The sequence below is a fragment of the Equus caballus genome, chromosome 9, assembly GCF_041296265.1.
Source record: "Equus caballus isolate H_3958 breed thoroughbred chromosome 9, TB-T2T, whole genome shotgun sequence".
Classification (NCBI taxonomy): Eukaryota; Metazoa; Chordata; class Mammalia; order Perissodactyla; family Equidae; genus Equus; species Equus caballus.
In genome coordinates this window covers 71877086-71903056 of record NC_091692.1, presented here as the reverse complement: position 1 = coordinate 71903056, position 25971 = coordinate 71877086, and the positions used below count along the sequence as shown (strand labels likewise).

General features: G+C 34.5%; 1 protein-coding gene across 7 annotated transcripts in view; it reads left to right on the top strand.

The window, feature by feature from the left end:
- Positions 1–25971, top strand: part of CSMD3 (CUB and Sushi multiple domains 3) — a 1186048-nt gene that overhangs the window by 808985 nt on the left and 351092 nt on the right. For all 7 annotated transcript variants that reach the window (XM_070221725.1, XM_001915960.5, XM_070221729.1 and 4 more), the window contains 3 exons: positions 4156–4272; positions 10026–10241; positions 11906–12094. In XM_070221725.1, coding sequence (XP_070077826.1) covers positions 4156–4272; positions 10026–10241; positions 11906–12094 — 522 coding nt within the window. The remainder of the gene's footprint in view (positions 1–4155; positions 4273–10025; positions 10242–11905; positions 12095–25971) is intronic.

Sequence of the window (25971 nt, the reverse complement as noted above, 5' to 3'; positions counted from 1 at the left end):
TAATTCTCAGCATTCCTTTTTTAAAAAATTATTCTTGGAGAAATTTTCTTAATAATCTCTATATTGCTATATCTTTTCCAATATATATGAGTCCCATTTTCTATCTGAAAGTAAGAAAAACTAAATAAATCTCACATATAAAGCTTATCTTTTATTTATCTTGATATGTTAGGCCTCTCATGATTGATTCTTACAGGCTATTTGATTTCCTCTTACATTTGGCATTCTAAAGGAAGGGATGTTTCCAGAAAAGCAAACATCATCAGATTGAAAGAATATTCAGTAATAAATTAACGACTTATAAAATTAATCCAACTCAGGCTTACATTAACCTCAATCACTCTGCATTGTATTAATGCACATGTAGTTAATCTCTTGCAGTTGTTCAAAAGGCCAATAATATAAAGCAAATACAATTCCAAATATTTGCAGTGTAAAATAATCTCATTTAGAAAGATGAAGGATTTCATTAGGTTGATGAAAACGATGATGCTGCTGCTGATAATGGAAGGCTGTTTTAATCACAAAGCCTTTGACAAATGAGAATCTGTAAGATATAGATCAACTAAAGATAAGAACAGACAAAGATACTGACACATTTACATTTTAGGTGCTTAAAAAGAGAGTGATTTGAGGGGCCAGCCCGGTTGCGCAGCAGTTAACTTCACACGTTCTGCTTCGGCGGCCTGGGATTCGCCAGTTCATGGCACTGCTTGGCAAGCCATGGTGTGGCAGGCATCCCACATATAAAGTAGAGGAAGATGAGCACGGATGTTAGCTCAGGGCCAGGCTTCCTCAACAAAAAGAGGAGGATTGGCAGCAGATATTAGCTCAGGGCTAAACTTCCTCAAAAAATAAAAAAATAAAAAAATAGAGTCATTTGAACACAAAAGGATTAAATGAATCTCTGAGAGAATGAATGATACTCTTGAATAATTTTTATATATTAATCCTTTGGAGGGGAATGCTACAAAGTCAAATGTAAGTGAAGGACATCATAGCTTGCTGTAATATTTTTTTGTAGAAAAACTAACTTTGTAACGTGGAAAAAAATCAACACTTGATTCAAGAGACTGCTTAAGATCATGGACTCTGGAATTAGACTGCTTGAGTTCTCTCTGTACTTTCTCATCTGTAAACAGTGAAGAATTTCAGTACTTTTCTTGTAAGGTTGTTATACAGGTTAATTGAGTTAATAAAAAGAAAAATCTTCAGAGCAGTGCCAGCCACATTGTAAGTTCAGTATGAGTGTTTGGCCTTGCTTTTGCTAAGCTTTAGTGAGTAGTTGCAATTTTATCCTAAGTTTTATTAGATATAAAATAAAGTGCAGGGTCTGGCTTTGTGGACTAATGGTTAAGTTTGCCATGCTCCGCTTCAGCAGCCCAGGTTTAGATCCCAGGTGTGGACCTACACCACTTGGTGGCCATGCTGTGGCAGTGACTCACATACAAAATGGAGGAGGATTGGCACAGATGTTAGCTCAGGAGGAATCTTCCTCAAGCAAAAAGAGGAATATTGGCAACAGATGTTAGCTCAGAGTGAATCTTCCTCAGCAAAAAAACCAAAATAAAACAAGCAAACAATAACAAAGTCCATATATTTTCATATTTTTAGTTTCATCTTTCAAAACAAAAAGAGATTTGAAGCACACTCTTTTCTTATTATTTACTATGAAATTTTATCTTTGATCAGTTCCTTTCAAAGCCTTCATCCAACACTAATATTTTCAAATGATGGAAACCTCCACTGTCATAAAAATGCACTCTATCTTTTGTCATCTGATTGTAATCAAAGTAACAATGTAAATGTTCATTAATAACATATTAGTCGACCATTTCTCCTAAATATTTTAATGTGTTTATGGTTAACTTTATTTGTTTATCTGCAGAATGTCTCTTTAAAGTCCCACTTTCAACACAGATATATTAGGTGCAGCTTGCAGACAGAAAATTCCAAGAAATTCTCTGAGTTCAGAAAAGGATATTTGACAAAATAGCTTTATTCCAAAGAATGCTAATGCAGAAAAGAGCTTTCCCTCTACAACTTGTACACCCACCAGATACACATACGCATGCCTGACATACTTTCTAAAAATGTCACACTCTTTTTGTTACATTTTTGCATCTAATTTAACTAATTAACTAATGTAACTCTCTTAATTTTGATCCTTCTCTTCACTGAGTTTTACTCTAACTGTATGAAATACAGTTCTTTCAAATAGAGATTGAAGGTTTTAATCCAATAGTGCATTTTCACTCATCACATTTCACTCAACTAATTCATACCATGTGGTATTGTTAGACTGTTTGTGTGACTTTTACAATGGAGAATAAAATGAAATGTAGTGTATTAGGAATAAATTGACATAATGTAAAAATAATGTAATAAAAAAACAAACAGTCCTCTGTAAGAAGCAGAAAGAATTATAAGAAAAGTAAAAGCAGGTCGACTTAGCACCACTGTTATCAGCAAGATATAGTGGAAATGGCACACAGCTCTTAGATTGACCAAGAAAGGACAATGAGGCTTTTTAAAAAATTGAAAGACAATTGAGAGGTTCAGTAAAAATAATTACCAGTGGACGGCTGCCCAGGCTCTAAACAGAAGCGTAGGATACCAAACCATGCATATTATTGCAATATCTTGATAGTAAATGTGATTACAAGCGTGGGCTTGTTTTGATCTCAGGAAGGCAGCCTATGAGACAGCTCTAAAAGGTACTGGTCAAGACTTTTACTCCTCAGTGGAGTAAAAGAAATAACAAAAGAAGGAGTGGTTTTAAATTTTGTATAGTATACATGTAAGTACAAGCCTGCATGCTTAAATACTTCTAGGAACTGCAAACATTATTTCCAGTCAGGTCAGTGTGGAATAGCAGTCAGATTGCCACAACTATTCTCCTCAGCATCGCTGCTCGGAAGAAATCATGGAAGAGAATACAGCCAAAACTCACTTTTCTGGTGACCCAGGGAAGCTGAGCAAGGATCAGAGCAGACAAGGCTGTACATTGCATTCACAGTACTTACTGCCCTTGCCCATGTCCAAGAGAGTTGGCATCTCCAAGTGGAGTAAAACAAGGAGTCAAAACCTTTCTGTTTCCACTAAAATATACATTCTTACCTGGCTGTATCTTTGTCTCCTTTAATGTTTTTTTTGTGTGTGTGTGAGGAAGATTTTCCCTGAGCTAACATCCATTGCCAATCTTCCTCTTCTTTTTTGCTTGAGGAAGATTATCCTTGAGCTAACATCTGTGCCAATCTTCCTCTATTTTATATGTGGGATGTCTCCACAGCATGGCTGATGAGTGGAGTATGTTTGTACCCAGGATCTGAATCTGCAACACTGACTACTGAAACAGAGTGCACGAAACTTTAACCACTGGGCCACATGACCATCTCCTCTAATTTTTCATACCGATAAAATTATCTGGTATCCCATAACCACTGATGGTTGTCGAATGTGGTAGAAGACATTCTAAACTGTGATTTGTTCTTGAATAAGGGGACATTGAATTGGATTTTAATTTCTTTGACCTCAGTTCCTAAACATTTATTTATTTTTATTATCTTGGAGTACTTTCTTAAAAATTGATACCGTTTCAAAAATTCCTTTTTGTTAATGATAATTTCCAAAGAAATGAAGTACAGAAGAAGTCTTCAAAATTTTAACTGCTTAGTTTACTGTTTTAAAAGGAATTCTATGAAGAATGACACACATCCCTTTAGGAATCTAAAAGAAATAATTATGTATAATTAACAACCTGTTTTCTTAAAGCTGAATAAAAGAGAGGTTGCTAAACAATTAATTAGTCATGTTTAATTTATGACCAATTTATGCAAATGTTGCTCATAATTAGAAATGTATAAGATAAGTGCGTACTTGAAATTCAAATATGGAAAGTTGAACTACATTCTCTTGGGGCAAGTGTTAATTCTCAGAGGCTATTACATACCTTTTTCTTCTCTGGTGCTGCAGTGGGTGAAACGATTTCCTAGTATTGGAAGAGATCTTTACATATTCCTGTTATTACCAGGAAGTAGCTTAAGCAAAGAAAATCAGACTCATTCTGTTTCAAGAGAGGAGAGAAGAGATTTGTTCAGCCTCTGCCTCTCTAACTCCGACTGCTTGTATGACTGTATTTCTTTGTATTTTCAGCATTATGTGGAGGAGATGTTAGAGGGCCCAGTGGAACAATCTTATCGCCTGGTTACCCAGAATTTTATCCAAATTCTCTGAATTGTACATGGACTGTTGATGTAACCCATGGAAAAGGTAATTTGCTTCATGCAATGATAAGTGGGCTATCTTCTGAAGTTTCATTGCATCTATTTTTATTTCATTGCCCTTTACAATGTCATTTTGCATGACCAAAAACAGATCAGTACTAAAAGATGCTCAAAATTCAGTTTGAGTAACTGCAGTACAGGATTATATTTACTTTTCTCTAGTATTATATTATGTTAGTGATATATTTAGTTGCTTTCGATATATTACACTAATGTTATTTGGAATTTTCATATCAACAAAACCTCAAATAGGATGACTTTTGTCTCTGGTATAGTGATAAAGAGATTGATTTCAAAATTGTAAAAGTGAATATGAAGATGCTGTGAAATGCTGAGCTAATTGTAAAGCAAATAGTACATCTTTATATGCACTTGGTTTTTAGAATGTTTATGATTATTATAGTTATATTCCCATATAAATTTATAACCATGTTAGAAATATGTATGTCACAAATTTTCTATCAGAATTGTAGATGAACCTCACATTATTGAACAGGAGTGTAAAATTGCACTGTGCATATGGTAGACATTAATAAATGTCCTTTGAACAAATAAATGAAAGGTCCTGTAGTACTAAATATGGTTCATTCGTGCAATACAGCCAAACTAGTAAATCAACAGTATAAGTGATTGAGATAATAACTTAACAATGGGAAAATGGCCATCCTAATATATTAAAACAAAATGGATTAAGGTTATTTACCTGGAAATCTCAGTGTGTTGTCTCTGAAAAAGAGTTAATTTATTCATTTAAAAAACTGCTTTGGAGTAGTTTTTCTTTTAGCTCTGTCGTTATATTTTTCTTATTGATTTTTATTATTATATTATACTTACTGATTTTACTACAGAAAATCTAAAAAAAAAAACCGTTGAAACAAAAAACCCTAGCAATGAGAAGATGCTGTTACACTTTAAAAAATTAAAGCTTGTGTTTAATATATTTGAATTCATTGTGCTTTCACAAATTGTTTGCCTATATTAAAATTATACATCATTTCATTGAGAATGAGAATTATATAGGGATTATTATTATAATGACATTAAATGTTATTGAGGAAAAAAAAAGTTCTTAAAATGAGCATTCTGGTATTGAACACCAGCAATGAGGTGGAAGACTTTGTAAACTATGGTTGTTGTTTTTCTCCATAATATAAGACTTTCTGCTGGAAGTTAACCAAAACATCCTGTTATTCTCCTGCACAGTGGATTAATGGAGTTTAAAATAAGCTTCCTTGTATTATGCAAGAAAATGGAAGGCTACATAATGCTTGGTATGTAAATAGAGGTTTAATTAACACTTAAGGTTTTGCATCTTCATAGGTTGCAAGTGTTAATTAAATCTGTATTTACATGGCAAGACATGCAGATTTAGATGCCTTTCTCCTAAGAGTCAACAAAATTTGTCAGAAGTAAAACTGTTACAAAGTGTAGCCAAAGTTATGCAAAGGATAATCTCTTAAAGTTTGGAGAAGTCGTCAAGGTAATATAGTCTAACCTCTCACCCAGCATACCAATTTCCATGGTGTTCCAGAAACAGGAGGATCTGCCCTGTTATTGATATGTCTCTTGATGGGAAACTTACTCCTTGGGAAAACTTGCTCAATTTTTGTATATTTCTAATTGTTTGAAAATTATTCTGCAAATTTTATCCCTGGTCTGCCCTCTAGAGTTAGACAACAAACAAACAACAAATTCCTGCTCCAACCTGAAGTTCCTCAAATATACCAAGTGACTATTCTGTGACTACCATGTTTGTCTTGTCCTCTACCCCTTAATACTTTTTCCCAGCCTTTTTTCCCCAGACTAAACACTCCCAGTTCCTTCAATTCTTTATTGTAAGATATTTTCATTTTCATCACCATTTTAATCACCTTTCTCTGGATGTGTTCCTTCTTTTTGATATTTAGGGATATCAATAACCTTCTAAAAATGTATTTTTACAGAACAAAATGCAGTATGGCATTGTCTAACTCTACCAATCATTTTCAAAAATGGAGCCTAGATGTGCTTTCATTAACTTTTTACAGCCTTGTCATACTACTAATTCAAAATAAGTTTTTGGTCAACTGAATCATTTTTTTAGGTTATTGAGATATTAAAGTACAGTTAAGCTCAATTCGTAAAATTCTATAATTATGCAATTGACTTTCTTCTCTCTTTAGTGCAGGTTTTTATATTTACTCCTGTTATATTTGGTCATATTAGTCTTGATCCAGAGTCCCTGTGAGATCATTTTGAAATGATTTACATTTACATTATACAGTCAGAATTTTCTTAAATAATCACAATCATCAAGACTTTAGGAGTTTATAAAACTCTTAAATAGGACAGATCTGAATAGCTAAATATGTAAGAAATAAGAAACTTCAAACACACCATCAGTAATGTCTTCACCACTTAACACTAAGTCATGGTGTTGGAACGCACAGAGTTGTTCTACAGTTTCAGATTCACTTAACTACAATATCATTCAGTCTGCATTGCTCCATATTTGCTATGATGCCATAAGAGATTTTTCTTAAACACATTACAAAAATCAAAATGCTAATTATATATAGTCTACTAGAGATCTTGAGAAAAAAAACCTACATTAAAATAGACTTCGACTCTTAGAGGTGGGATTGTCCTTAGATAAAGAATAGTCCAATCCTATCAGTTTAAACTGGAAAAAAAACCCCCACACACAAGTCAGTATGGCACCCTCAAAGTCACAGTTGGTGGCATGACTGTGACTAAAACTGCGATATTCATGATATTTTGACTTTAAGCCCAAGTCTCTTCATATATGTCTGTAACATAAATTGCCTTATGGGGCTTCTTGAATTATCACTCTTGTGAGAAGGCACTATGATGTTGAGACCACTGACCTTTTCTCACTATTCCTCAAACATCAATTGCCCTGTTAAGGCTGTGTGTTTTGGCCTGTCTGCCCCTTCCTCCTGAAATGTCTAGCTCAAGACTGCTCCTCCACAAACTTCTGCTCACTTTTGAAGGTCATTGCCTTCAGAAGCCTCTGCCAGCCCCACTGACAAATTAGTTACCTGTATTTCTATGCTCCTATATTGACTGATATTAATCACTTTTATAGCACTTAGCAGAATGTTTGCACTTTTGGTTTATGTTTCTTTCCCCATAGACCATGAGTTTTTTTACAGTCTTCTAAATCTTTATATTCCATAATGCCTAGAATATAGTAGGTTCTTAGTATCATTTTCTTCTTTGGATTAATTGACCTTCAGCATAACTTTGAATGTTTTACGTTGTTTTGCAGTAGTGAAAACTGATTTTATTGTTTGAACCATAATCTGATAAATAAAAGTTTTCTTTCAGAAAGTGGCTGGCTAGGACTGAATGGCATGAAAAAAATAGCTCTCATGTCGAAGGATTGAACAATAACAATGGCTAATGGTTGCTGAGCACTTCCTCTGTGCAAAGCACTGTGCTAAGTCACTCCCATGTATTGTCTCATTTAAATTCCAAGACAGCCCTATTAGAACTCCATTTATAAATAAAGAAAGTAAGGCTCAAAAAGGCTACATAATAACCGACAGTGGGCTTATTAATACCACTAATAGACTTTTTAATTTTCCCATGTATTAATTCAGTGCATATCAGAACAAGCACATTTCTCTAAAAATATATAAATTGTATGCATAATGTTTTTCCTTGTCTTTTGTCCATCTATTCTCCTATTATCAAACTAGTTTTTCTTAGTTTTAGTCTATAACAGAAATCAAATTGACTCATCTGAATTTTCACTCATGTTATTTTGTAAATTTGGATCACAGTTAATCTAGATTACAAACCATCTTCTTGCCATATTGACACCCCATTCTCATTTACATCTGTCTAGTGTTAATTACTGCTTTATACTGAAAGAACTGAAGAACATTTGAAAGACTGACTCAATTTCTGGACTTCTTCTAATTATATTCTTGCCTATTGCAGAGATGAAAAAAAAAAACCTGTTACATTTTGAAAAAAACATTTGAAAAATTGTATCATTGTACATTTCGAATCTTTTCCAAATCAAAATCACTGATCCATTATGTAATAAAAACCTTGTCTCATCATTGCTTGGGTTTTCAATTTGTTTCGGTCTCACTTTATATCACTTTAAAAAAAAAAAAAATGAAGACTCCAGTAATATCCAGCATTTGGAACTAAAATCTAGATAAATAATATTAAAAAAAATGTTACTTATCATCTCTGAGTTTTGTGGTTTTGGATGAAAATTTTGGTGATTTTTTTAAGTCAAGTTAAAAGAAGATTTGGTGATTTTTTTTAAGTCAAGTTAAAAAAAAACACTTCAAGGGAAAGAGGAATGTGTCAGTCATTCTTTATTTCATTTGGGGTCTTACACACAGTATGGTGCATGTATGTATATGTGTAATTGTTAGTATTTTACATGTGTTCTGGACAATCTCATTAAAAACTCACATGAGAACACAATGCGATGTCTCACCATACTCACCAGAATGGAATGAATGCAAACATCAATAATTTTCAAGTATTGGTGAGGACAGAGAGCAACCAGATTTGGTGACGGAAATGTACATTGGCACAGCCACTTTGTAAGATAGCATCTATTAAAGCAGAACATATATATATATGTATATATATATCCATATATATGTGTGTATATGTATCCATATATGTATATGTATCCATCCCATGACCCAGTATTTCCACTCCTAGATATTTACCCAATAGTAATAAGCACATATGTTCTGCAAAAGACATACTTGAATGCTCATAGCAGTACCATTTGCATTCATGCTAAAATGCAAACTACCTAAATGACGTCAACTGTTGAAGAGATAGATGAATGTGGTGCATCCACAAAATGAAATCCTATACTATACATCACTGAAAATAAACAACTCATAACTACGCACAAAAATAGAGGTGAATCTCACATACCTAACATTGAGTGAAAGAACTCAGACACAAAAGAGTACATGTTATATAAACCCATTATATAAATTACAAAAACATTTATGTAAAGTAGTTAAACTAACCTATGCTAAGAGAAATTGAGTCAGTGGCCACTTTTGGCAAAGTGAAGTAACAGGAAAGTTGCATAAAGAGAGTTCTGGGTGTTGGTAATGCTGCATCTACTGATTTGGGTGCTGTTTGCAAAGGTGTGTTCAGTTTGTGAAAATGCAATGAGTTGAACACTTGTACGTGCATTTTTCAGTTGATTATATGCACAAGTGGAGTGTGTGAAAAATAATTGAAGAGTCATTGTATTCGTTTAACAAATAATTCCTCCCTATGCCTGCTTTATATTTCTTTTCTAAAGGAGAGTGAAACATTTTTGGAAGTTGAGTGCTATAGCACTAAGCACTGTGTTTATGTTGTTTGAGGGGATTGCAGAGGGAAGTGAAGGAGGCATGTAAAACGTTTGCCAGAAAGCTGCACTTCTATTTTAAGTAAAGGAGGTGAAATTTCCTTGAAATTTTCAGAACGCTCAGGTGATTTCTTTTCAGGTATTAATTTTAAATTTTATTTCCAAGCAGTTTCCAACACTGACTCACTATATCTCTTATAAGGAAGCTGAAGAAAAAAGATCCAAAAGAAAGATAATATTATCCTATACATTTGGAATGTTTTATAGCAATGTCTTTCATTTTCAGAGAAATCGATTATAAGGAACGTCTTGGTTTTAGTTGGGTGGGTAACTCTCTCCGCTTTACTGATCTACTTCGTAAGTCTAATTTTCCTTTTTCTGAATAGGTGTACAGTTCAACTTTCATACCTTTCATTTGGAAGACCATCACGACTACTTACTGATCACAGAGAACGGTAGTTTTACCCAACCACTGGCGCGTCTGACTGGGTCAGAACTTCCTTCAACAATCAATGCTGGTCTTTACGGAAATTTCAGGGCTCAGTTGCGCTTCATTTCAGATTTTTCAATATCCTATGAAGGATTCAATATTACCTTCTCTGGTAAGATAATAAATTTAAAAAGCTCATTTAGTTACAAAAAATCAGGTTTTTAAAAGTGTGAGCATAACTTATGGGTGACAAAACAGAGAGGGAAAAACAACAGAAAAGAAAACAAAGAAATACCTGTCAACAAATTTTAAAGAAAGTTTGAAATACCTTAAACATTGTCTATAGTAATGCATTAAAGGGAACATTTAAACAAAAGCAAAAATAACTTAATTCACTAAAAATCTACTAGAAGTACATTAATTACATTTCTTTGAGTTTCACTCCTTCAGAGTTCTAACAGAGGGGAAAAGTAGCTAAAATTCCTAGGGAACTTAAAATGGAAATTCAAATATATATTGTAAAGTTTCAATTAGACTCAAAGATGAAATATGAATTAAACCAGTGATATTCTAGTTTTACATGTCTTAGAAAAGGCATAGTTTACAGGCCAAAATTAAGGTAAACAATTTATTCATTTGGAACTAGATGATCTAGAAACAAATTAATGTGGTTATCCTTTTATTCTAGAATAACCTCCTCTATAGGTAACAATTTGCTTGAGTTCCAGAAAAAAAGTTTAAAGACCAGAGTGAATAAAAATTTTCCCGTCAGCTGGGTTTCTACTTTCTAGTTGAATGAAATAGTGAGACAAGTAGCTATTTCTTAATACAGAAACAAACTAATAAGTAAATCTTATGTCAACTTGCTAACATTAAAATTGTAATATTATAATTATATATATATAAAACTATACAAATACTAACCTGTTCTTCAATTATTATTCTAGTATTTGCATGGAAATACTTGCCCTCTATTAGGTATTTCACAATGAACAGTAAATGAGCAAAATCAATTTTAACCTATAATGGTAAAAGTTTGTCCAAATAAATTTTTTAAATAATAAAATAATAGCTCATCAACATGAAACAGTCCCTTTTGTTGCGATTACATAGTAAGTGCATCCACTGGGGGTATTTTTAGATATGCTATTTCTTCTTAGGACAGTATATAAATTGCAATATTGTTATTTAATCAACTCTACTCATTCATCCCTTAAAGAGTGTTTAGCTGTTCACTTTCATGATGTTATTCATGGCTTGGAGAAATTTCCTTGTATAAATCTATAATATAACACTTTTCAGTGTGTGGACACTTCAGTGTTACATAAACCTTTGCATCTGAAGTCACGTTTTCAGAATATGAATTAATTGAACTCCTTGTATACTAGAGGCACAAGAGCCTTTGTCCTTTAGATTAAAGCCATTAAGTAAAATGCATTTCAAAAGTACAAATGATTTCATTCCAGATTTTTTTTGTGTTTGAAAATATGCATTTTTATACCATTATTATAAGTAAAAAATCTATGAAATGGAAATGTTTCTAATGCAGAAGAAAGAATATGAAGTGAATAGCTATATTTTCAATTTATCACTCAGAAAGTGCCGTTTTCTGATCTGTTTTGAATTTTCCACATAAAAGTATTCATTAAGTTTTTAGATCTTTCACAAAAGATGAAAATTATGTGTGCCATTGGCATATTCCCATAAGTATAGATATGGTCACTTTTTAAATGCATGACTAGGCCCTAAAAAGGATCCAGTTTGCAAACAATAGGAATATACTCTTAAAAATGACTACTATCATTTTCTTTGTCCTCCTCTCCACCTAATTTACAGAGTATAACCTCGAGCCCTGTGAAGATCCTGGGATTCCTCAATATGGTAACCGAATTGGGTTCAACTTTGGGGTTGGTGACACTCTGACCTTCTCGTGTTCATTGGGGTATCGACTAGAAGGGACATCAGAGATCATCTGTCTTGGTGGTGGCCGACGAGTGTGGAGTGCACCCCTGCCAAGGTGTGTGGGTACGTGGTCAGCTGCTTTCATTTGCTTGTATGTGTAGTCACTGTCCATGGAGTTGCATGGTTATACACTCTTCGTTTTTATAATATGTTGAATTTCTTCATTTATTTCATATTAATTATTTCAAATTTTTTTTTCCACTTGGCAATCTAGTGTTCTTCAATTAACTTCTCAAATGCTCCATTCAAGCAACCATGCTTCTAAATTTGTTTTCAGATGATGAAGGTAAAGAATGACTAGATAGAAGGTAGACAGAATGATAGAATGATATTTTGGGAGCTTACAGAAAATTACATTCTTGTATTCTATTGATAAATGATTTTCCATGACTTCTGACTGAAGTTTTGACAATATTTTATAACTTAGAATCAATATGCATGAAAGATGATTACAAGGAAAAAGATGTCAGATAAATAGTAGGTAATTAATTTAAGGGCTGTCAAGGCATGTTTTGATTCAATACATACAGTCTAAATAATTAATCTATTAAGATAGATGAATTAAGATGGCTATTCATTCCATGCTGTGAGATAAAGAATAGCAATAATTTAAGTATTAAAAGTTTGGAGTCACCACCTCAATCTTTGGAAATGAATGTTTTGAATGATAAAAAGAAAAAAATTCTGTAGAGAAAATAAAAACTTTTTCATTAGAACTTAAGTCATAACCTATTGAAATTAGGAATTAGGGAGGCAAGAATTTCTGCAGGTCCTCAGCCATTTAGTGTTTATCAGTACTTATTTTTATGATAGAACAAGATGCAAATGGTCATTTTATAATTATTTCATAAAGCTATTAAAACTCTCAAAAGTATTTAAATTTACTTTAATTGTAAATTTGATTGTGGGTCACAGATCTGTGTAAGTTATGCTACAAAATCAGGCAAATTGGTAAAGATTTGATCTGTGGTTCAATACCTTGTCCTTTTCTATGGAGGCAAAATGCCCAGATGAAAATGAGAATGAAGAGGATACCTTCAAGCCTTATTCAATATATTGTCCATTACACAGAATGTGGGAATTCCTGTGGATCCCCAAATCAAATAAAAAAATATAATCTTCAAGGTTAATCTGAGTTTGAAGGCTTTTATAGTGATGAGATTGTTTTCAAAGCCCTTGTGGGTTTTATAACAGACAAGTGGATATATAACAGATGGAATTTATTTTTAAAATCACAGACTTTTACAGAAATGGCACAAGTAACCACAGAGGCATGAACCTGGGAGGCCATGAGCAGTCACACTCTCAGAACATCTTTTCCAGGAAGCTATGGAGGGTGCAGTCCTTCTGGGTTTTTTTGTTGTTTGCTTTTTGAGTTTTTATGTTTTGCTTTTTGTTATTCCCTGCTGTTACCAGATTTGGAATTTCCCTCCTTAGCTGAATTGCCCTCATTTCCATTTTTGTTTGGTGTGAATATTTTCAAAGGCCAGTTAATGAGAACCATGGGAATGGTTCAAGCCAGGGGTGCAGAGTGCCTGGGTTTATACCCTGGTCATTTGATATTGGGTTAATTCATTTTTTCAAACATCATGTTTTTCATCTGCAAAATGGTTACAACAGTAGCACCTAACTCATTGTTATGAATTAGTTATGAGGATTAAAAGAGATTAGCCATGTCATTCAGACACCCAGTACAATTCCTGGAATATAGGAAGGATTCAGAATTTAGATGTTATTGGAACTCTTATTATGTTGAGTATAGTCTGCTGTCTATCCATTCCATCAATCTAGTTTATAAAACCAATTATAGTAGGGAATGAATTCCATTTTATGAAACACTAACATTTATGATGGCCTACTAGGTTCTTTTATATAAAGTTATGTCATTTATCCTTACTATAATCCTGTTATTATTAATCCCATTTTTCATCAGAAGAACCTGAGCCTTAGAGATGTTAAGTAACTTGCTCAAGATCATCACAGTTGTAAGTGGCAGAATCATGATTTGTATACAATTTTTCTCATCCCAAAACTCAACTTTTCTCTATTAGATGGTTTTATCTCAAAAAGGTCTAGAGAAAGGTGAATCTTGAAGGACTCTAAGTGATGTAGAGTTAATTAATATTTTCTCTCAAAATACCAAATGCATGCCAAGCTATTACAGGCTGAGAAGAAATTGCTTGCATATACATTTTTAAGGTTTAATCCATGTTTAAATAAATTTTAATGCGTGTGTTTATGAAAATACAACTGCAGAAAAAGTAACTTCAAGCTAGTTTTGTTTTATTAAAATATTTTGAGTTTATTTATGCCTAAATCTTTAATGGGAAGGATGAAATAAAATCATACTGTGGACAAATTTAGAAGGCAGAGTTATTGCCATGGGAATTTTTCCCCGTTTTCAAATTAGCTGTACTTGCTTTTAAGCTTATTGAAATTTACAATTAAGTCTATTGACCTTAATAAATTCCACTGTAGGTATACATTTAAGTTACAAGACAGGGAGAAATAATCCTGCAAAGAGAATGACTTTAAAAATTTTACTTCTCTAATTTTCTTTCAACTTTCCTTCACTGCTTTGCCTATGCTTTAGAGTAAATGTGTTCCTTTTTGTATCTCTGGTTCCACATATGCATATGTATATATTTCTTATTTTTTTTATCTTTTCAAAGTTCACAGTCTTTAGTCACAGAAAATGCACGTTATTTGTCACTATTCATATGAACAGGCCCAGTTTAAGCAATGCTAGTTTATTTGGACAGTTTTTATTTCTTCTTAGACTCTTTGTACTTTTCACTCCATGTATCTCTAATGCCAATTCTCTGTTCCATACTTGTGTAAAAACCATTGTCTAGTCTGCAGTATTGCCAACCTCTTAGAAAGCTTATGTTACAGACAGTGGCCAAGTTAGAAGTAGGTTGGATTCCAAAAGTTTGCTTCCTTTTCCATTATTTGGAATCTAGATGGTCTTTCCTTGGCTCAAGGTTGCAAATGATGGATACATTCCCAGAACAAACCATAGATGAGGTTTTAAATTTTATGTCAAGTGTAAAACTAATGCTAACATTTACTAAAATGACTTACGTATACATAGGTTATATAAGAAGGTGCCTGACTTTGGACGGTAAGGTGACTGATAACCGAAGCTCATTTTTGGAAACTTACTTTTTGTTTACATATGTCTAATTTTGATTCTATGTTTAGTGTATAAATTGTTTAGTGTCTTATGGTCTCTTGGTAGAATTTGCTGAAAATTATCTTAATTCTGGATGTTAGATGAGTAATAAATACTGGGTTGCACTCAAGCTTAGGGACAGAGCCACGACTGTTACGTTTCAAGTCCTAGGCTTGTGCTTGGTTTGCAGCAGCACACCACTGTCTGTCTGGAGACTTCAGTAAAGTTGGGACGAAATCTGCCCTTAATTATGGTTGATACTTGGCTTCAGAGAACTCCCTATGCTGTCCTGTGTTTTACTTAGAGGAAACTTCTTGGACCATGTTCCATTTGTCAGGGTTATTTAAGTGCGGGAAATGAGTAGCGGCAGAAGAAGAATCTTTTTTTTTTTTTTGTGGGGGGGTCGAGGGGGAAGATTAGCCCTGAGCTAACATCTGCTGCCAGTCCTACTCTTTTTGCTGAGGAAGACTGGCCCTGAGCTAACATCCGTCCCCATCTTCCTCTACTTTATATGTGGGATGCCTACCACAGCATGGCTTGCCAAGCAGCGCTGTGTCCACACCTGGGATCTGAACTGGCGAACCCCAGGCTGCTGAAGCGGGACGTGCACACCGGGCCGGTCCCCAGAAGAAGAATCTTGATATAAATTGAGAGCATAACACTCATGCAGAAACAGGATTTTTCTCCCCAAGTAGTGGCCTCCATTGCAGGCACTTGGTTCATGGTTACACTCCAGGCTTTCTTAAGCTGTGTGACTTCTGGGAAGTTGTTCAGCTCTGTTTCCTGCCAAGTTTCCTCAAATGTAAAATGTGAATAATCACATCCATGATGCAAGATAGACTATAGCTCTAAGCAATAGAAGACATGTAAACCATCTAATGCACTGCTCAACACGTGACACTTGCTCAAGAAATCTTACTCCCTTACTATTGTGCCTGCAACTCTTTCCACCACGGAACATCCAATTTTCCTAAGGGCCATAATGATTGATAGCTGTGAGAAGTGATTTTCACCGACCAGCAGGAGAGGAAAGAGAAGAAGAAAAAGAGGAGATGAAAACATTTAGTGTGCTACCTAATTATTTCACACGTATAATTTCATTTACTACTTAGGGATCAAGATGGAAGTTTTATCTTTAAAAAAATGCATATCTACGGGCTGGCCCAGTGGCATAGTGGTTGGTGTTGCATGCTGCTTTGGTGGCCCAGGGTTCAAGAGTTCTGATCCTGGGCATTGACCTACACATTGGTCATCAAGCCATGCTGTGGCAGTGTCTCACATACAAAATGAAGGAGGATTGGCCACAGATGTTAGCTCAGGGCCAAACTTCTTCTTCAAAAAAAAGGTAATAATAGACTATATAATTATGTTTTACATTTTGGAAAAGAAAAATAATTAACAGGTAAAATGATATTTTGGTAACGATATTTTATATTTAAGTGATTGTCCTGGAGAGCCATGTTTCTAAGGAAATGGATATCTGGTCACCTTTTATGTGGCAAGCAAGTGCTAAAGAGACAAAAAAAAAAGTATGAGAAAGTTTATTATTTTGAAAATAAGAAACACTGTCCTGTTTTTGGTCAACAAATAAGTACTTGTGGGACCAGCCTGGTGGTTCATGCACTCTGCTTTAGCACCTGGGTTTCACAGGTTCTGATCCTAGCACCACTCATCAAGCCACACTGTGGCAGCATCCCACATGAAATAGAGAAAGGTTGGCATAGATGTTAGCTCAGTGACAATCTTCCTCAAGCAAAGAAAAAAAAAAAGGAGGAAGATTGGCAACAGAGGTTAGCTCAGGGCCAATCTTCCTCACCAAAAAAAGAAAAAGAAAGAAAGAAAGAAAGAAGTACATGATTTCCTTTTCTAAACTTCACATTGCAAAAAACACTGGCATTTTCACCATCATGTTTCTAAATCAAGAAAAAAATTGTATGTCTTCGCTCAGCTTCCAAATATACCAGGAACCAAGCCAGGTCATGTTGCAAATAAACAAGGAGCTAATGAAAGAACATGTTGTTTTGGAAAGTAGATTAGCAAGTTAAATATTAGTAATGATTTGTCTTTAGGCAGGAGTCCACGCATTTTCAGAAGCCCACACATTTTGAAGTCATTTTAAAGACATTAATTCATTCATCTTCATAATCTCCCATTTAACACATCTACTTTTATTTCTAATTTTATGTGTTATTTTTTTTATCTGACCTTGGACAAGTAAGGACATCTTGCCTTAATCATAAGTCAAATGAGAAAAATAATAACTGTACATTACACATCCACATATTTTTCTCACCTTTCTGACTTTTTAGATGATATACGCTGATAGTTATTTATTATTTAGTTTAAAAATGAATTCCAGTAGGGGAAACATGACTCAGCAAATATGGGAATTCTCTCATCATCACTGTAACTTCTCTGTAAATCTAAAAGTATTCTAAAATAGAAAGTTTATTAAAAATTCAAAAACATTAAAGAAGAAAAAATACATTTGAAGAGACAATTCGTCTTTAAATAAATTCTGTTTATTTTGTCTCAGCCTCCTAGCTTTCTATACTCAAGTAATATACATCAGATACCCACACATGCATACCAGATATGACTGAATTATGGAGTTTGTCAGCATTGTAGATACATAGCCCTATAGAAAGTAAATTAGAATCAAGAGGCTTGAATTGCTCTTGACGCTACCATTAATTAGCTGGGTGACTTTAAGTAAATGTCTTAATTTTATGTCCTTCTCTCTTCTGGAAGTGGTGAAGCCAATATGAGTTCTACTCAACCCAAATATTTCTTGTAAAGATAAGAGAAAAAACTAGGTAGAAAAGTGCTCTGATAAGTTATATACATAAATGTATATTTATATTTTTCTTATATAATTAGGACTGGGTGCATTGATTTCAAGATTTGACAATATAAAAAAATCTATAATATTAACTTATGCTTGTTCAGTGCTTTGTAGTTTTTTTTAAAGATTTTCTTGCTTTTAACCTTACGAAGTAAGCAGAAGAGTTGGTATTCCTATTTGACAGTTGAGAAAATTCTGCTCAGAAAGGTTGCAAGTAATGAATGAAAGACTATGCCCAAAACCAAGTCTTAAAACATTTAGAGCAATGTTCTGATATTCCAGGTGGTGTTTTTTTATTACCTTATTTATTGATGCAGTATTTTGGAGGACTATCATTTTTTTACGCAATAGAGCAGGGGTGAGCAAACTTTTTCTGTAAAGTGCCAGATAGTAAATATTTTGGGCTCTGTAGGCCACACAGTTTTGGTCACACTAGTAAAGTCTGCCATTGTATTGTGAAAGCAGCAATAGACAATATATAAATGAATAGGTGCATCTATATTCCAATAAACTTTATTTACAAAAGCAGACAACAGGCTGCCTGTGGCCCTGGGGCCATAGTTTGCTGACCTCTGCAACAGACTTACCAGGCTCAGTCAACTTAAATATCCCCTTTGTGTTTGAGAATATGCTAGTCATTCATTCTTTAAGGAAATAAGAAAGAATCCTTTTCCCCTTCTTTATTTTTTTTTTTGTCTTGGGCTCTGTTTATTGAAGTAGGACATAATTTAATTATTTCTAAGAGAAAAGATTTCTCTTGTTTTTGCAGAAAGAATGTTAAGATTATGTGTGTATGTGCATGTGTGTGAGCACTTATGTAGTTTATTTCTCAACCATCTCCAAACCCTTCCATATAGCCAGGCCTCTTCCGAGTACTGAGTCGGTGTTCCCAGCTGTACACTGGACCTCTCCATATGGATATCCTCCCACAGGCACATTGACTTCACATGCCAAAACAGAACTCATTATCTCCTCAGCCAGATTAGCTTTCCCTTCTGCATTCTTTATTTTAGTTATGATATCATTCTCATCCAGTCATCCAAGATAGAAATTGTGTCATCTTTCACTCCCTCCTTTCTCTCTCTCTCTCTCTCTCTTTCTATTGGTGTAATCACTGAGACCTACCACCTAAAGCTATTGCTCAAATTTATCACCATTTCCATTCTCACTACCATTATCCTAGTCCAGCTCTTATTGTTCCTCATAAAGATTAACATAACAGCACAGTAATAGTAACGTGTGCTAGGCATTGTGCTAAACCACATATATACATTTCCCTTCACACATTCCTTTTAAAAACCATTTGAGAAAATATATTATTATTATCTCATTTTAGAAAATAGCTAGATTAATTACATAACTTGATAAAGAGCTTGAAAGCAGCTTTCTGACTACAATGCTCATGTTTTAGCAATAACGTGTAATTTCACTGTGTTACCTCCTCCTCCTTTCCAACTGGACTTCCTGTTTCCAAATTTCCCTCATCTAATTTATCTTCAATAGTGTTACTGGTTATATTTGTTTTTTATTGATGAATCAAATTACCCACAAACCTAGCAGCTTTAAATAGCGTGTTTGCTTTCTTATGATTTCTGTGGAGAGTCTGGGCATGACTTACCTGGGTCCTCTTCTTAAGGTCTTAAGGCTGCAATCAAGGTGTTGACCAGGGCTGAATTCTCACCTGAGGGTCAGGATCCTCTTCCAAATTCACATGGTTATTGGAAGTAATCAGTTCCTTGTGGTTGTAGGACTGAGAGCTTCAGTTCTTTCCTCAACTCCTAGAGGCCATCCATAGTTCCTTACCATATGGACTTCCCCAACACAGCTATTTACTTCATCAAGCCAGCAAGGTGAGTCTCTTTAGTGAGTCACTAGCAAAATTTAGTTTTATATAATGTAATAGAATCACAGGAGTAATGAGAAGCAAGTCATAATTCCTGTTCACCTCAAGGGGAGGGGATTGCACTAAGGGATGAATGCTAGAAGGTAGGTATTATGGGAAGTTTGCCTTAAAATCTCTCAACTATACCAGTTATCTTTAGAAAGACCAGCTCATCTGTCTATTCTCTGCTTAAATCCCTAAGTGAATTCTCATTGCCTATTGAATAAAGTTGAAATTCCTTAAGTCCTTTCTTAGGTTGGCTTTAGCGTCTTCTCTAATCATTCCCCTATATGCATCTTGGAATAGAGTCACAAGCTGCTACATGCCATTCCCAAACATACCAGGCACTTTCCGCACTTTAAGATGTTAAGGATGTGTTCAGGTCTAATGCATGCAAAAGATCCATCTTCCGCTTGTGTTGGCACAAGCTAACAAATAATTTCTTTATCTTAAGAAGGTGCTTACAAAGGTACAGTGAGAACACACTGAAAGGATTGTTCAGTAGGTAGAGAAGCCTTTGCATTTTAATATGTTGAGCTTTCAATCATCCTATAACCCTACCCTATTTCAAGACACTTGTTATCTGTCATTATCTATCTATATTATTGTAACATCCCAAACAGCACAATAGTCTCCATTCTTGTCCATTTCCCTCAAACCAAATCTTAGTCAGAATGAATTTCTTATAATGCCACTTTGATGATATTACTCTCTTGCTTAAAATTCTTCCATTGTTCTCTATCACCCTCAAGATAAATTCTGCGTGTTACCCTCTTAACTCCAGCCTCATCCCATAATTTGGCCAAACCAATTCATTCTTCAGACGCACCTTATTTACCCATCCTGATATGAAGCCCTTCTTGACCTTCAAAGAGTGTGTTAGATCTCCTTCCTATAGCTTGCATGAGCTTTTCCGTATTTCGCCTTTCTGGGACTCATAATGCTGGATTGAATTGCCTTTTTATCTACAACAGTGTTTAACATATAGAAAGCTTTCAGTAAATTTGTTGAATTGATAAATGAATACATAATATAGACAAAGCTGTTTTTATTTTCAGACTTTCAACTTACTAACTTTAATTTATATGATCAAGGCTGTACTCCAGAGGGAAACATGGTCAGTTCAGCCTAATGCCAGTAAGACTGAATTGCCATCTCAGCCTGGGCTACCAAATTAGTCTTTAGTCTATAATGCATTTGCTCTGTGGATATTGACATGCAATCCCTCAAGTCCAATAAGTAAATCAGCCAACCAACAAACAATGAAGGTACCTAAAAAGACTACTAAGAAGAGGCTTATGATAGAAACAAAACATATGAAAATTTGTAAAAATTGAATATGATGAGAAAATGTTGAATGTTGTTTTATGTTGTTGAATGTTGAAAATGTTGTACCTATATGTGGAATAAATTCTTCCCCAATATCTAGTAAAATTCAGAACTCAACAAGAATAGTTGACTCAATTTTTTTTTAAAATGAAATGAAAAGGAGGAAAAAAAAATGTGCCTGATAGAAACTAAGTATCCTCAGGCATGGGAAGAACCAATACATATTTCCTATTTAATGGAATTACATCGAGGACTGTGAACGTAAACTCTTCTCATTCATTTGGGATTTGTAAACAGATTTATGGAGAGCCTTTTGTAATCTAACTGGTCCATTAGTAGATAAGTTTCTGAACTTACTTTTTTATACTGTAACTGACAAGTTAATACATGCTGTTTTATCTGATGACTGTGAGCCCCTTGAAGGTGGAGGCTGTTTCTTAGTTCTCTTTGTGCCTCCTGTGTGTCTACCATAAATGTTGGCACATCACAAGTGTTCATTCTGAACACAGGACAGTGTAAAGTTAGTTCAGCATGTGATCACGAACCAAGTTAATCAGAGTAGACCTATCCACAATGCTGATTCACTCATGTGCATACTTTCGTTGAAATGATCTTCTGTGTTATTAGAGTCTCAGATTTCTTTGGACAAAAATTTTTGAATTTTTTGGCGATTTAGAATAGCAGACTCCTAAAAACACTTTATTCCCCACGTATGTCTTTATGCTCAGACTATACATCTTGTTGCAAGCCAGAATCTGCCTGCTAATTGTAAGGTTAGAAGATGAGGTAGTTTTGGGATTACATAGAGGACACAGACTTATTTAGGGAGTTAAGTTACAGAACAGAGGCAAAAAGTGGAGTATTTATCAGAATCTTTGCTTCAGGGTCATGTCCTTGAAGCAATTGCAATATTGAGGGTCTCTTCACCACAAAGAATTACAAAAGGACCAGGGGAACTTGTTTTCTCTCTGACCTCTGAGTGACCTTTTCTTGGTTTCGTGGAGAACACTCCCAAGTTCAGAAATACCTAGAGAATATGCTTTCTTCATCTGCCTAATAAACTTAAAATAGGCATATTGGGAAACATGCTGAAAGAAAGGGAAATGATTAGAGCTCTAAGTAGTCTTTTAAAGAAAAATAAATACTGTAATATTAACCTAGAAAGGGTAAATTCATCAACTTTGTCATTAGACAAACTAATTTTGCTGTTTAGCTTAATATAGCTTTACTTAATTAGAAGTGACTGGTCCCTAATACATTTTAGTGCCAGAAAAGAAATATTTTACCTGAGGTAATAATAAAAGCTAATATTTGCTGTGTACTTACTATATGCCCAGCATGGTTTTATGAGATTTGAATAAGGATGTTGAGGCACAGGAAGGGTAAGTTATTTTCCCTAGGGAAATATATTAACAGTATTTGCAGCAGGTTAGATTGGGAGCAAATTTCTGATGTATATAAATATGAGCCATAAAGAATAAAAGCATTAAGGGGCTGGCCCCGTGGCCGAGTGGTTAAGTTCGCGCGCTCTGCTGCAGGCGGCCCAGTGTTTCGTTGGTTCGAATCCTGGGCGCGGACATGGCACTGCTCATCAAAACCACGCTGAGGCAGCGTCCCACATACCACAACTAGAAGAATCCACAACGAAGAATATACAACTATGTACCGGGGGGCTTTGGGGAGAAAAAGGAAATAATAAAATCTTTAAAAAAAAAAAAAAAAAAGAATAAAAGCGTTAAATAAGCCAGTGTGGTTCTGATATTCTGTACATATCCCTAAACTGGTTCTTGCTTACAGCAGTGACATCTGTGGCTCTCAGGAAATCCTATCATTTGGCAGTGTAGATAACTGGAGGAGATAATTAAATGTTATTGCTACTTGTAACCGAATTAGATTTTGATGCCATGTCTCAGGAGAGGGTAGAATTTAATTGAAGTTGCACCAGACTGACAGAACCTAAAAAGCCTTTTGAAACTGGGAATAAAGGTCATTGTTACATTAGGCAAATAGATTTTAAAATTACTTCCAATTCTATGTTTTTATAAAGTCCACATGTCTATTTGTTTTGTGTTTGTGGGTGTATAGATTTTTTTTCCATTTCATCCTCATAATATCAAAAACAATAGCAAAAATATGTCATTAGTACAGAGGTTGATTCCTAATAAATCGTTTTATTGTTTGTCATCTGGTAATGCCCTTAGCTAAGATATGTTCAAATGTACCTTAGGCTTTGAAAACAGACAAAAGAACGGTGGATTGGACTAGAACTATCAATCAGTAACAGTACATTGTGCTAAGGAACCAATGAGCCTTCAGTTCAGTGGCACCAATGGGGGTAGGTGTAGGGTGAGTCTAGGAGAGCAGAACTGTGATTATTCTGCCTAGTAAATGCATTCAGCTCCTAATCAAGGGTGTGTAATAAACGAATTTCATTTTTTTCATCATTATTTCTGGTTTTTAATTGTTTTGTCTTCAGCTCAAACTTACCAATTTCAAATACAGCTCCCTCACTGCAGGATAGAGCAACTGAAGGCATCCTCTTTGTTTATTATACCCAGACAGTTGCCACGAAGGCAACATAATGTTATAAAAGAAGCATCATAAATTAAATCCAGAATCAAGAAGGGACATATGAGTGAGGTATGAGAAGTGTGCTTACTGAAACAAACAATAGCCTTGGTAATCATAAAAATGTCAAGGTAAATTACTGAGAAAACACAGAAAAAATGAACTTAGAGCCTGCGGAAGTTAATTGCAGAAGTTAAATATTGCCCTTCAAGCAGGTGTTTTAAAGAAAAAGAATTAGGGGATTATTAACCCTCCCACAAACTAAATTTCTGGCTATAAGCCATTTTTATACATCTCTGCATTGTATCCAAGTACTCTCTCTGTAGCTCTCTTTGAGTCCCAGTTCAATTATTGGTATGTGCAATGTGTAGGTAACATTTTTCTCTTCGTGTATTTTAATCAGTCTACAAAGACTGTGTTTCAAAAGGTGATGGATAGTTTTTATTTCAGGCATTTTACTCTACCTTTCTGAATTTGGACTAATTCATGTTTTATTATGCTTGGCTACAGAATTCTGCAGCCTGTCCTATTGTGTAAAATTGGAATCTCAACTGAATCGGATCACTATTTTCCAGAAGAATTCCTAGGTTTTGTTTGTTCTGGGAAACTTTTGATTTTTTTTTCGGATATTGTCCTATTTTTATCATAATGTAAGATAATTTCCCATTTGTTTAATCATAGTATTTGAAAGCACTTCATGTCAATTGCCTGGATAAAACACCATACGAGGGCTTCACCACCATATCATCGCCCTCCACCTGTAAAGGGAAAACTGGGTTATAACTTTTTCTATTTGGAAAATTTGTAGAAAAACTCTTCTGATTATGGTCTAGACTGTGTATGCCACCTTATCCCAAATTCTTTTATTCATCTAATACATATTCATTCGATGTTCACTCCATGATAGTTTAAAAGGCATCCTACTTTCTTCCTTTGAAATGAAGGAAAATAAAAACAGGTGAGTTTTATAAAATACTAACCCTCCACTCCCTTGCTAAGAGCCTCTCCTCTCCTACCCGACTCCAACCCAACCACTCTTCCCCAGAAAACAAGATCACTGGAGTAGTCAGTCATGATCATGATGACACTTTGTATTACCCTCAGGTGTGTGGGGTTAAAACAAAAGGTTGAGATCCACTGATGAAGCCAATAATGTTATAATGAGGTTCCTCGCAGTCCACATTTTCCTGTGACCTTGGAGAAACATTAACATTCCATTACAGGTTTTTTTCCTTAGGTACAATTTCAAGGATATCATTATTGACTGTATCATGTTTTGTCTTTTCTTTCTTTCTTCTTCCTTCCTTTTTCTCTCTGTCTTTTTTTCTTCCTTCCTTTTTCTGCTCCCCTCCCCTGAAACATCCTCATTGATTATATTTCATTTACTGATCTCATAATGCCTTTCTCATAAAAGTGAAACAAACAAATGTACAAAGAAATACCTAAAGAGAATCAAGCAGGAATAAAGACGGCATGCAAATTGCTGAGGTTTAATGAGCATCAAGGGATTTGTGAGTTGTTGGTTAGTCAAAACCAAATACCCTAGATATGGAACTCATGTCTTTAAAGAATTTTCAGCCTGTTAGTAGTCTGCTAAAAGCTATAATGGAGAGAGAAGAGAAATAACATTGTTGAGTGCTTGTCATGTACCTGGCAGTGCGCCTGGTACTATAAGATTTTTCTCTCATTTACTCCTTACAATAATCTTTATTGGGTAGGTAGTAATATTTCCGCTATCTATATTGAAAAAGCAATGTCCAGAGAGGTGAAGTGATTCACATTAAGTGTCACAGCTAGTAAGTAAAGTATGGATTTGTCTATCTTCCAAATCTTGTAGTCCATGTTCTTTACTTCATACTTTGTTTATTTGAATTTTTCCAGAGTTATAATAGTGGCACAGAGTCAAGTAGCGTGATCATTTTGAAAAGCATATTTCCATTCTGTGAACATTATTTGTTGTTGTTTTTTTTTTCTTCAGGGGAAAAAGAGAATGGTTTGAAGAGTAAAAGTAAAATTATAGAATTTCCCACAGAATTTTTCCTTGAATTTGTTTACTTAATTTTCAGGATAAATATTTCTATGATATTTAATTCATTTCCAAATTTTGAAGGCTTTTATGAAACTTTTTAATTCAAGTTATA